This window comes from Microtus ochrogaster, unplaced genomic scaffold (assembly GCF_000317375.1).
Source record: "Microtus ochrogaster isolate Prairie Vole_2 unplaced genomic scaffold, MicOch1.0 UNK52, whole genome shotgun sequence".
Lineage (NCBI taxonomy): Eukaryota > Metazoa > Chordata > Mammalia > Rodentia > Cricetidae > Microtus > Microtus ochrogaster.
The window spans coordinates 2573819-2587388 of record NW_004949150.1 but is presented as its reverse complement, the minus strand read 5'-3'; the positions used below and the strand labels follow the sequence as shown (position 1 = coordinate 2587388).

The window sequence follows — 13570 nt, the reverse complement described above, 5'->3', positions numbered from 1 at the left end:
TATTTCCTTACACACTCATCATCTCTTTACAGACATAGCACCAAGATGTTTTCCTGGGCATTGATACAAGTTCACTGACTTCCATGGGCATCTGTGTCTGTTAATACTCAGCTACTATAGTGCTCATGTTTTTAAGAAACATGCCTTGTTCAAATTTGAATATGTCCTTCGCAGTCCCAAGGGACTCATCATCCAATGGAGGCTTCCTCTGGCTTCCAGGTTGGAGAAATCTGTTAATTGTGGGTATCTGGCTGGTTCTGACCTTGAAGTCCTGCAAGGTAAAAGGCCACAATGCATGAGAAAATAATGTAGCAAAATAAATACAAGGAAGGTATGTTCTGATAAATGAAAAAAAAATGTGTAAAATTTGTATTCCCTGGAGAGATGGCTTAGTGGTTAAGGAAGTGGCCCACTTTTCCAGGGGACCTGAGTTCTGTCACCACCACCAGGCGGCTCACAGTCTCCTGTAACTCCTGCTCAAGGGGATCTGACACCCTCTCCTGACCTCCTCCAGGACCCGCATACACACAGGCGTGTGTGTGTGTGTGTGTGTGTGTGTGTGTGTGAGAGAGAGAGAGAGAGAGAGAGAGAGAGAGAGAGAGAGACAGAGACAGAGAGAGAGACAGAGAGAGAGACAGAGAGACAGACAGAGAGAGAGAGAGAATGTGAGCAAGTGTGTATATGTGAGTGTGTGTGAGTGAGTGAATATTAGAGAGTGTATATGTATGTGTGCGTGTGTACACATTTCAAAAGAAACAAATATAATTTGTTTTACACACTGTGGGAAAGGGTGAGGATAATGGAATTTTCCTTCATTGTCTATGATTGCCAAATGATAGTACCCTTGTACAAGGCAAGTTTCAATATTTTATGAGTAATAAAAGTATTCACAAGCTGTAATCAATTGATTTCATTTTAAGAATTATATCCTAGTGTCTGAAATATGAAGAGCCCACCTCTGTAATGATGCCATTGACATATTATCCATAAAAGCAACATCAGCACATAACAGCGAGAGCCACAATTAGGGGAGCCCTCACTTTTAGGCCACCAGTGTTTCCCTTGCTGCTATGTGATCTTTTAAACAACTTTAGGTAGCTGCATAAACTCAAACAGTGGGTACTTTTTAGTTTGTGTAGCCATCTCTCAGAGAGTCGGTGCTTCTGACTTTTACTATTTAAGATAATCACAGTGAATGGAGCAGTATATGATCAGGAAATGCTCAGAAATATCAATTAGGCAACATTAAAAAATATGAAGTGAACCAAATAGCTATTACAAATAAGTTTACACTGTACTATGAAGTGAAAAAAATGAGACTTTAGAATTGTAGCATGTCTTGAATATTTTCAATTTAGCTTTAAAATGATAAATGGGATTTAATCTATAGGATATTTGTGTAATCAGACAGATTAAAGTGTGAGTCCCAGTCCTCCTACCAACCCACAATGGAAAAGTTTCCTAACCTCCAAGTCCTGTCTCTTTGCTCTGAGATGCATGAAATGAATGAGTAAAGTGTATTTGGTTCTTGGTGCGGAGGAAGGAAGATGAGTTTCATCAGTGGCTGCTGGTGGTCTTAAAGAAACGACTATGTTACATGGTATTGTCTTACATGCTCCTCCCCGGCTCCCAGGGAGAGAATCAACTGTTTGTTTATTCTTGCTAAAGGGCTCTTGCTCTGCACCCCATGGCTGACCTTGAACTTGAGATCCTCCTACTTCAGCCTCTACAGTCCTACAACTGCAAGTGGGAGGCCACTGCAGCGGCTTAGGAAGCAACTTTATTAAGGTTCTACTACAGGCCAGGCAAAACCACAGAGGCTCACTTCCTGCAGAAGCCTCCTTCAGGTCCTTCCTTGAGACAGTCCAGGTGGCCCGTACAGGTAGCCCGTACTTGCTTGTGCATGTTTTTACCTTAGCACACTGTGTGGAAGGTACCTGCCTGTGTACTCCTTTTCTGGACTAGATGTGTTTAATGATGGCATCTTTATATTTCTAGCACAGGATGCAGCACAAATATAAAAGTGAATTCTGAAACAATAAAGGATGACTGAGTGAGGGAATAAAACAATAACACACAAACAATAAAGGATGACTGAATGAGGGAATAAAACAATAACACACAAACAATAAAGGATGACTGAATGAGGGAATAAAACAATAACACACAGTCATTCTCTCAGAAGCATTACCCGTAGCAGACAGAAGTCTGGCCTGCATCTTTACATTACCTGTAAGACAGGGAAGCCTGAGAGAACACCCGGCTTGCATTCTTCAACCATTAAGATGACTTCAAGGAGTTGCACATCAGCCCAACTCAGCCGATTGCCCACAAGATAATGTTGCTTGTTGTCTCTTAGTGCCTGTAATGTGGTTGGGATGGAGGAGGCAGAAGGTGAGGGCCACTCTCAAAAATTTAAGTGTTACTAGTTTGGGAGAAGATTTTTGAGAAGTTAGACCTATTTGTTAATCTGTTGTTGTTGTTGTTGTTGTTGTTTTGTTGGGGTTTTTTGTCCTCAGCTAATAACATGAACTTAAGTCCCATCCCTAGCTTAATTTAAGCCTTCTCCCAAATCTCTTAGGATTTCAGCTTAGCTTCAACCCTCCAGTGAGCTGAGCACAGAAAACGGTTTAGACTCATACTCTTTTGCCTCCTTTTCATCTCATCTTCCCGTACCTACCCACAAGTTATTCAGCACCCTGTCTGGTGGCTTTTTTGGCATGTGGTCACAGTCTATCTTTACCCCATCTCTGGGCAGTTTCCTTGGGTGTGCTGCTCTTTAGAAGGCTCCTGTGTACAGAGAGAATGTCCCCCTCTAAGTAGACAACCCCAAATTTTATTAGCAAGTGTTCTTTCAACATATCTATAAATATTGTGTCATGTCAATTTAAAATCGATTGAATACAAAAATGGAATAGGCATCACTGGTATATATTCAAGCCCCTAAGTCCATGTTGTATTATAGACGTAGACATGGGATAAGTGTCTATAGAGCTGTTAATGCAGGTATTGACTTTTATCAACCTGGCATTCGTCAGGTTGTTCTATGTCGTGATTTCCTCATCTGTAAGTAGAGTAATAACAGTGCCTCTTTCTTGGAATTAATACAAATATTAGAAACCAGGGCTTGCAAAATGCATATGGCCCCATCCTTGGCCTTCAGTAGAGATGAGTCATCATTGTTCCTGGCTTTGTTGTTAGAAATGTTGGTACTGTCACCTCTTCTCTCCATGAGTGACGCCTCTGTGCTTCATAGTATTATAAGTGGGGCTGGATTTGAAATCGAAGTATTTGAGGGTAAAGCCTTGCACACGTGAAGGTTTTATGCTGGGTTTTAATCTCTATCAGCAGCACAATAAAAGCAAAATGAGAAGGGAAAATAGTGGTATTAACCATCCATGCTATTGGCACTACTTTTTAAAATTAGAAAGCAAACTATCTTAAATTACGTGCTAACTACAGATGGATATACTTTAAATACCTTTGAAAGACATTTGTACTGAGAAAGCCTGCAGTATTTAGGATTTAGAGTTTGATACATTTTGGACCAAAAGGACAGAAAATGGATTGCTAAATGTATTAAAAGAAAACTATAACTTAGGAAGGTTGGGTACCTGTAATTTGTGACACAGGCACAGTAACAAATAATATGCATGACCATGATGTGTTCCTGATCAATACGTGTAAACGTGGGTACTAATCATTCAGTTCTGAGCATATTGCACAACTCAGAAAAGACAATGAGGGCTGGAAAGACGGCTCAGTGGTTAAGAGAACTGGCTATTCTTTCACAGGTTCAATTCCCAGCAACCACATGGTGGGTCACAACCATCTGTAATGAGATCTGGCTCCCTCTTCTGGTGTGTCAGCATACATGGAGGCAGAATGTTGTATATATAATAAATAAATCTTTTTTTAAAAAGACAATGAAATCAGTTTGCAAGTGAGTTCAAAATATGCATCTGATTTTGTTTTAAGCAAGGGTCAAGTTTTCAGCATTCTTCCCCACATCTGTCCTTAAGGCAATGGATACACCAAGGAGGCAGAGCACGTGATACTGAAGAACCACCCACGTGGAGCTAGGGATGCCACTTTCAGTGTGTATTTAAGGCACACGTTTTCCAGGAATCAGTTTGCAGATGTGAGAACTGCGAAACAAAACACAGAGTTCCTTTTTAAGCTGTCATGTGACTCACAGAGTCCTGCTGACCTGATAAACTCCGTGAAGCTCTGGTGTTGACCAGAACATTGGAGGAACCACATTCATCCTCACGCCTCCACGTGGGATGCCCTGGAGTTCTTATGGAGCAGGTACTATGTTACTTCAGACTTAATTAAGGCAACTGAAATTCTTTCAGCACCAGAACCATAAACACTACAGGAGCTATGCATAAAATCCTTAAACACAAAATAGAATCCAGAAGACTTTCCATAGAGGCTGCAGAGAAGGCTGCAAGGTTAAGAATTCTTCCTCTTGAAGACTGGAGTTGCCATCCCAGCACCCACAATAATAGAATCGTCCCCAGCACCAAAGGTGTAAACTCAGCTTTGAGTGGGTAGAGATCGAAGATCACTGCTGGCTTCCAGACTAACTGAAAACAAGAGCACTAGGCTAAGGGATGACCCCAGCTCAAAGGAGACCTAAGTGCAGAGTGATGGAGGGTGGTATCTAATGTCCTTTTCTGGCCTCTGTATGCATGCATAGGTGTGCACTCGTGCACACTCACATAAACACGTACACATGTGTGCACATACACAATGTGCACACCCACAAAATGTGCAGTAAGGAAGCGGAAAGAGATAGAGATAGATGGATAGATAGATAGATAGATAGATAGATAGATAGATAGATAGATAGATAGATAGATAGATAATGGAGGAAGGGAAAGGAATCCAGTGAGAGAGAAACCATAGTGGTGGAAGGAAGAAATGTCATACAAGTGAAGGCAGATGGTCAAGTTTTCACAGAGGGTTTGCAATCTTTCATCCACCAAAGGAGCTCTGCTTTCAATTTCATTTGATGGGTTTTTTTTTTCCTCTTTCATGCAAACTATAAAACAGCCAAAGATTGTTGCTCACCTTCTCATAAACAGGAAAGAATCTTGTCGTGGCTCGATGGAGGATGTAGTCAAGATTCATCTCCTTCTCCTCCGGCAGAGAGAGAGGAAGGAACATAATCATGTCACTCAGGTCCCTGAGGCCTTCCACGTACATATCAATCCTAGAGAAAGGGAGATCATTTACAGAAGAATTACCAATACCAGGAAGAACATTCTATGGCCCAATGACACATTTATTTATTTATTTATTTATTTATTTATTTATTTATTTATTTATTTATTTATTATGTATACAACATTCTGCCTCGATGTATGCCCACCTGCCAGAGCAGGGCACCAGACTCAGTACAGATGGTTGTGAGCCACCATGTGGTTGCTGGGAATTGAACTCAGGACCTCTGGAAGAGCAGCCAGTGCTCTTAACCTCTGAACCATCTCTCCAGCCACCCAATGACACATTTTATATAGTGTCTACCTCATCTGCCTGGTTACTGGGGGTTCACAGGGGGTATTGTTTCATGAACTCCAGACAAGTATTTACCAGCAAGTGGTTCCTTGAGGATACTAATAAAGCTCAACCGGACACAGGTGCTGTGGTATGAGCCTGGAATCCTAGCGCTCAGAAGGCTGAGGTGGGAGGGTCCTGAGCTACATAGCAAAACTCTGCCCCCCAAATTAATCTTGGAAATAAGAAGAAACATCACACCAAAGTGGGCAATGACATGTGTGTTCACATTGACCATGCAGCACTGCTGTTAATAACATGTGATGTGCTCACATAAAGTATTGAAATAACAGTGAAGTAAAACATTGAGTAAATAAATATGTATGGTATTTGCCTATTTTAATATAGTCTACATCTAGGAGAAGAGGTATCTAGGGACCTCTGTCTTGTCTACAACCTCTCTGCATGAAATCAAGATTCTTAATCATCTAAAACATCCTTTTAAATGGCACAGAATTTATTCCACGAGTCTCCACTTGCTGCTGCCCACAACTTTTGGGAGGCCCTGCTGGTCAGACATTGCAGTCTGCCATGGCCTGGCAGTTTTCTCCGTGCTGGGCAACATGAGGACTCCCTCCCCTGCATGTGGGTGGAGGGTGGAGGTGGCTTCCTGCTCTCTGCCCTACCTTATCTGGAGAATATCTCTAGACCTGGATGGCCGACTTATCTCTAGTGTGACCCTTGACACAATCCCCTGCAGAAGCTTCCCCTGATGCCCATGTGGTAATTAGACTTGCACTAGGACCCTTATGATAGGCACCTGCTGTTTAATGCAAGTTAGGTGACACCCCAGCCTCTGTCCCCATCCTTGATATTTCCCTTCACTCTGAAATCAAGTTGAGCTGTCTCACCAAAACTGTCTCCCAGAAGGATATTTATACCATGTTCACAGGCCATACAAAGCTCTCTATTGCCACTTCTGTCCCTCTGTCCTCCCAGGCTGGTGGCCAACAGACCATGAAGGAAGAGGGGACCCCACACACAATCTGCAAGAATGAATGGAAAGACAGACACCGAAGCACAGTGACAAGAATCTTGGGGTCCCACAGAATGTCTAAGTCCTGATCTAAGGTGCGTCTCTGATCTTTTTGAACCTCTGGTTCTGTAGCTTCGCCCTGAGATAGCGAGCACCCAGGGTCTGGAAGGTAGTCTCAAATTTTCGTTGCCTCTGCCTTACGTTGCAATGGGGCTCAGCGATTCTGTTGAACAGTAAAAAGCAAAGATTGATGTCTTTCAGCTTCCACCAGATTATCATTTCACATTTGCAGTTAGCTTCATTTTAAGACATCCATGCTGAGAATCACAGGATTTGAGGAAGCCTCATCCAGCCACATGGAAAGAGAAAGAAATGCCGGGCCATGATCATGTATTCAAATGTCCCAGCCCACGGCCCAGATTTAAGAAAGCATTACTGCATGAGAAAGTCTGAGGACTGCCAAGCTGAGGGCTCAGCTCACAGGTCTGAGAGAGTGACTGTTCCATAGCAGATTCCCAAGAGGACCACTCAGAGTGTCAGGACCACTGTGGGATTATGTAGGTATAGAGTTGAAAGTATACAACAGCATATACAAGGCTTTATCATCATAGTGGTGTATCAATGAAATCACTATGAATAAATTACCATCTCACCTTCAATTTATACACATTATGTCTGTGACATATCTACTCTAAAACCAGTTCATGATAAAATTAACATCAGCTCCATAGGGAAATGGCTGGGTCCATATCTGGAATGAGAGATGCCCAGGGCTGATCTGGATCCTCAGGTAAACATGCAAAGGAGTTACCAGAAACCATTATGGTAAAGTAAATTATTCTGAGGTGTCATTAGGCCCCATTGGCCAAAAGTAGGACATTTTGAACATAAATGAGAATAGGAACTGAAATAAAATTAAATATATCAAAAAATGCTTAAAGGGAGAGTGACACTAAAATGATAAATATTAATACATAAAAAATAATAAAATAAAAATTGGTCTCTGTCACAGAATACAGGTGAGCCCGCTCATTTGTGGAAAACAGGTAAAAATCCACCTTCAATGCTCTCTTTTTGGTATAGGAAACCATGCTTCCATGTACTAGACAGTAAATGAGGGAAAACTTTTCTAAATATAATTGCTCCAAATACTAAATGTGAAAGGAATAGTAGCATTGAGCACCAATAACTACTCATATCACTAAAAGATGGATATGCAGACAGTTTCTTCTTCTTCCTAGAGGAAGAGCTATAATAGCCTTGCAACACCCCCTAGATCCCGAGTCTGATCATCTCTCCAAATGCAACTAGCAATGCACAAACATGCAAAGACAGAGGAACACAGTAAACTGAGGTGCAGCAAAACAGCCAGAAGAAACTTAGCAAAAACTGCTGGGAAGAGGGTGGTGCTCACAGCAAATACTTAATGGTAGGGCACTCTGAAAATTGGCTCTGTGTCCGTTTTCTTTTTTTTTTTTTCTGGACATGTCTTAAAATGCAATTTGAGATAAAACAATGCCACAACAGTCACTGAAAATACAGCTTATCTTGTATTAAGTGATGGCTTTCCCCCAACAACAGTGTTTATCAAATAAACACAATAATTTTCAACTTAAAGTTGCTCCTAGGTAAGAGACAAACTTAAGGTTTAGAGATAGGCTTGCCAATCATAGAAGGCCTAGTGCTTGCTGGAGCGATTTATATTGATTGTGTTTAGGTGGCCAGGGGTGGCATGAGTTCGGGGGCAGGGCAGCTGCTATAAGCAGAGCTCGGATGAGGTGGTTTCCTAGAACCACTTTGGATTTACAGGGTTAAGTGAGCCCTAGCCTCCAAGTAAATGCATGAGTGGGTTTTCTTTATTTTTGTGTACCATTCCCACATGGTAGAGGCAAACATGGATTTATGAAAACATAGCTAACACCCTCTACTAACTAAAGCCAGACAAATAACTAAAAAAAATTAGAACCCTATTATTAGTAGTTACCCAAATGAGTTATTGCTGAAGGTAAATATTGTGGAATGGGCTATCTTGGCATCTTCCTCTTTGGAACTGGTTACAATAGATTCTTCCAGTCAAGAACAAAAGCAGGCTTTGTTTCAGTCTGTCAAGAACTATACTATGAACATGGCTTCTAGTGATGCTAAATGTTAGTGTTCTGGTTTGGGTGCTTTTGCTGTTGTTGTTTTTGTTGTTGTTGTTTTGCTTTGGCTCTTGCTCTAAGTAACAAATGGTCTTTTTACCAGGCCTGTTCTTCCAAGTTTCTTCCATACAAGCCGTACTTCGCAGCTATGTATCTTAAGATGGCTCTTGTTTGCACCAAGTTCATTCCATCCATTTCAACCATGGGCACTTGTTCATACATCAGGGTTCCACCTTGAAATGCACAATGAGAAGCTAGATTATTTCCTGCTTGCCAGAGTGGTAACTACATTTCCTTTCGTTCTAAATGCTCTATGAAATAGGACCATAGAATCCATTTATCAAAGCACTTTCTAGAACCTACGAGGAGAAAGATACATTCTTTAACCAAAAATTATATAGAGGGCAAAACATGACAGCTTCTGGGAGTTATGAGACTTTTTGGTGGGACAAAGCCTGAGAATAACATGAACAAGTTCTCTTGTTGGTAAGGCCTGGGAGAATTTAACTCATTTTTGGCAAGGCCAATGGATAGTTCGCCGTATAATTCTGGGCATAACCCCAAAAGCTTAAGTGCTACCTGCTCTCCTTGCTTTCCTTACACAAACTGTATTGCCTGCTGCCTCTAGTTTCAGTTTTTTTGGAGCCATAGATGAAATGGCTATTGCATTAAGAAAACTTTGCCCTTATGACTCTCCTCTGGGTAAGCTAGAGAAGATGTTGTTAAAAATATACAGTGATCCAGGAAGTGGTAGCACATACCTTTAATCCCAGCACTTGGCAGGCAGATTTGTGTGAGTTCAAAGCCAGCCTGGTCTACAAAGTGAGTTCTAGGACAGCCAGAGCTGTTACACAAGAGAAGCCCTGTCTCAAAAAAAGAAAAAGAAATATACACTGGACCTGATTCATCCCCTAAAGCCTTTGATGTTTCAAGTGTGACCATAAATTCAGGATTCTGAAGAACAGGATGTTGCCTTTCTATCGCACCTTGTGACTAGTCTGGAGGAGTCACGGTAGTTCATGACATTATTACAAATTTCCATAATTGTTCTGGAGAGAATGACTCTAACCATAAGAGTCTAAGAGAAATGCTAATAAATAGATGATATCAGGAGTTAATGGGAATTATCTAAAAACAGGGAATGAAGCAAAATCATAGAAGCCGAGCACCCTCATTTCCAATAGCTGTGCCAATACTGTAGGAGTCAATGCTATAGGAAGCAGAAAGGGGATATGAGAACAAGATAAGCAATGCCAACTATTAAGAGTATGGTTTTACGTTATGTAGTTTACAGGATGGTAGGAAAAAAATGGTATAACCCCCTTAGGAGACAGAGTAGTACAGAGTGAAGACTGGATTGATCCAGTCTTGGCTGATAAGTTGATTATGAGAACTTAGATTTGACCAGAGGTAAACATTAGTCACTAGAGACAAAATTTTCCTTCACTTTGCATGATGCTGTAACTGCAAATGCTGCCAGCTAGGCACACTGTTCTACCTGCAGGGGTGCCTACTTAGAAAACTTCCTTTGTAGCTTGTAGTACTGTTTATGCTTTTAACATTGAGCATGAATCAAGTAGGTAGTGGTTCTGGTGGGAAAGTTGGGGGACAGAAGGGGAATGAGGTAAGGGGACAAATGGGCAATTGTTGTAATTATTATTAGAAACTTAAGGAAACAAAAATGATTGCAGAACTATTCATGCGGCCAGGCGTTGGTGGCACATGCCTTCATTCCCAGCACTTGGGAAGCAGAGGCAGGTGGATCTCTGTAAACCTGGTCTAGAGAACAAGTTCCAGGACAGGCTCCAAAGCTACACAGAGGAACCCTGTCTTGAAAAACTTAAACAAAAACTGTTCGTGCAAACTATTGAAACTGTATGAATAAAAACGGCTCAATCTGTCCAGAGCCACTTGTTTGAAACAGGTGTTCAGCATTTCCTTCATTCTGTCAACTTCCCACATCCATCCCAGGTCATTGGACCCATTAGGAGCAAGGCTCCTAATAAATATTTGACATTTTGGATCAATTTTGAGATATTTTTGGAAATTTTGGATTCATGTAGATGTAAATCATTTTCTTGGACCAGTGTTCCCTCTACTTTCATAGTCTCTTTCCCTAGGGTCATGGCACTCATTTAGACAGCCTTTACCTTTGACCTCGGGCAGCACCCTCTGTTGTCATTCTGAGTTCAGTCTCCTTACCCATTCCTCCTCTGCATCTGGTTGTCTCCTGAAGTCTTACGCTGTACCACTGTTTAGTTCTTTCTATCATTTGCCATTGCTTTCCAGAAAACACACATAAATTTTGACCCTCACTCTGAATGCAAAGTCTTTCTTGAAATTTGCTCTTCTGGACATAAGCTCCCATGCAGGTGATGTTGTTTATTCTGGGCTTATATCTTCAATGTTCCCAAGATGCTTTGTAGCAAAACAAACCAACCGAGAAATCACAATAGAATAATAAGTGTAAGATGGCAATGGTTCGTTGATTAGAAAGAATTCTGTCTCTGTCTCTCAATCTCTGCCTCACTCTCCACATACACAGCACCCCCAATGAGGGCAACAGTGGGGCTTGTCCTGTCACAGTCTTTGAAGTTGGGTGGGTTGGGCCAGTCTCCTCTCATCAATTCGGATCTAACCGGGAGGCCAAACCACACAACTTACTTGGCAGAGAGAATTTAATATAAAGATGTCCATTGTGCATGGTGGTGTTCATCTGTAATCCCAGGACTCAGGAAGAGTGCAGGTTCAAGGTCACTCTAAGCTACATAATGAGTTCGTGTAGCCTAGGTTACATGAGACCCTGTCTCAAAGCGCCAATACAATAAATCTTAAAAATAAATAATAAAGACAGTAACTTTATATCCTGGAAAGCTGAAAAATAACAACAGGGAGGTACCATGAAGCAACTGCAGGAAGGATCACTGTGAACTATTGGGGGGCAATGTCAAAGTCATAATTATCACAACTTGGAAAGTTTGGAGTGCATTCCTCCTACTTACAAGGTGTAATGGTCTGTCCTGTCCCTTTATGAGACAAACCCTACCTACTCCCTCCCCTGTCCCCTGGGGCAAGCAGATCTACCTTCAGCTTCCTGCCTGAGCTCCTTCCTTTCTGTCTCTCTCCTCAAGAGGCAGCTTCTGCCTCTCTCCCTTCTCCCTACTTCTACCTTTCCTGCCTCTCTCTCTCTCTCTCTCTCTCTCTCTCTCTCTCTCTGTTTCTCTCCCTCCTTCTCTCTGCTCTTCCCCCTTTCTCCCCTTCCCTCTTTTCCTTTCCCTTCCACAATCCACTAAATAAATACTCAACCTCATTCTGCATGGTGTGCCTATCCATGTCTCTGTCTCTCAACCACCATGTGGCTCCCTGCCTGGACCCTGATGACCCTCATGGCCTGATGCTGCACCCCTTGGAGAGCTGAAGCATTTTATTTTTACCATAACACAAGGCTCAGGATCTGCCTTCCTTACATAGAGATAGGGTCCTGGTGGTCACTGTCCACATGACTTGCACAGCACTCTTGGAATACTAGAGAGATGAGCAGAAGGGGCCTTTCACAGGAGGGGATGACCATCTCAGGTCTCAGGCAACACTGGAAGTGAAAGGGTTTTCTCTCACCTTGGATTAACTTCTCAAATTCTTCACGGTTTTCAAAAAGTTTTTCTTCAAACTAAATAAGGCAAAGAACACAGAACGTAAGATTATGTTGTATATTGTTATTGTGGAGTGGGAAAGGTAAATAGGATTAAACAGCCTAATCTCCTGTTAGACCAGGACTTCAGTATGCAGGACATGGTTTTTTGCTCAGCATTCTTGAACAGATGGCATTAAGCATGTGTGAGGCCACCTTTATTCCTGATTCCTGAAGACTTGAACTCTGAAATTCAACCACTCGATTATGGATTACAGGTTTGGGGGACTCTCACCACCTTATAAAACAAAGGATGGATACCAAAACCTACCTTCTCATTCTTTCAACATAGTAACAAAACTTTTATACTTGTTATAGAATGCTTCATAGAAAACCTATATTTAAGAGTATTTATTGCTCTTCAAAACAATGAGAGGGTTTTTTGATGAGTAAGTATTGAGTTCACTTAATCTGCTATGCATGTCTCATATAAAATTTCATATTCCAAAGTAAGAATCCACAAAAATAAGATTAAAACTTATTATTAAAGTATTAGTAACCCATCTCTCTCTTACACAGAGACATACACTCCATAACTCTTTCTTCATCTATCACATCTACCCAACCTATCCAACTCTACATGACTAGATATCAAAAAGCATAATATTGATTACAGGAAGAAAAAGATAGAATGAAATAGAAAAGGGTCATCTATATGCATTGTTCCCAGAGGCATACAAGAACAGGTTGGGAGTCTAGATAAAGGTGCAAAAATATAAAGGCTGGGCCGACAAAACAAATTGGTGTTCACTGAGCTGGAGGTGATGGTCCTACTAAATGTTGGCTTTCTTATTAATTTTCCTCTGCGGTTCACCAGGGTGAGGAAGGTCTGGCAGAGTTAGTAATAGAGAAAGCAGGTGCTCCTTATGTCTCCCTAGGTCAGGTTGCACAATAGGGAACACTGACACTTAGCTGGCTTTATTATGTCACACTCAGTCTAGAACCATGGTCCTCATCTGCTACCCACATTCTGCTCAGTCCCACTCCCTCACTTAACCTTCTCTGAAAATAGTGGAGGAAAAAGTAGGGAGCATTTGGTAAGATTTCTCAGGGGGTGGGCACTTGGTAACATACTTGATGACCTGAACCCAATCCCAATATCCCACAAAGAGGAAAGAACCAATGCCCATGAGTTGTTCTCTGGCACCACATGACACTAGGGCATGCACACTTCTGTACCCATGTGCGCACGTACACACA

At 41.7% G+C, this 13570-nt stretch overlaps 1 protein-coding gene across 1 annotated transcript in view; it reads right to left on the bottom strand.

Annotated features, from left to right (window-relative positions):
* The window catches only part of LOC102002444 (glutathione S-transferase-like), a 17443-nt gene continuing 3873 nt past the window's right edge, over positions 1 to 13570 (bottom strand). Inside the window, exons 2-6 of the mRNA XM_005369571.3 lie at positions 12298 to 12349; positions 8783 to 8915; positions 5080 to 5221; positions 2231 to 2362; positions 1 to 271 (exon numbers count right to left, since the gene is read on the bottom strand). Coding sequence (XP_005369628.1) covers positions 101 to 271; positions 2231 to 2362; positions 5080 to 5221; positions 8783 to 8915; positions 12298 to 12349 — 630 coding nt within the window. The 3' untranslated portion in view covers positions 1 to 100. The remainder of the gene's footprint in view (positions 272 to 2230; positions 2363 to 5079; positions 5222 to 8782; positions 8916 to 12297; positions 12350 to 13570) is intronic.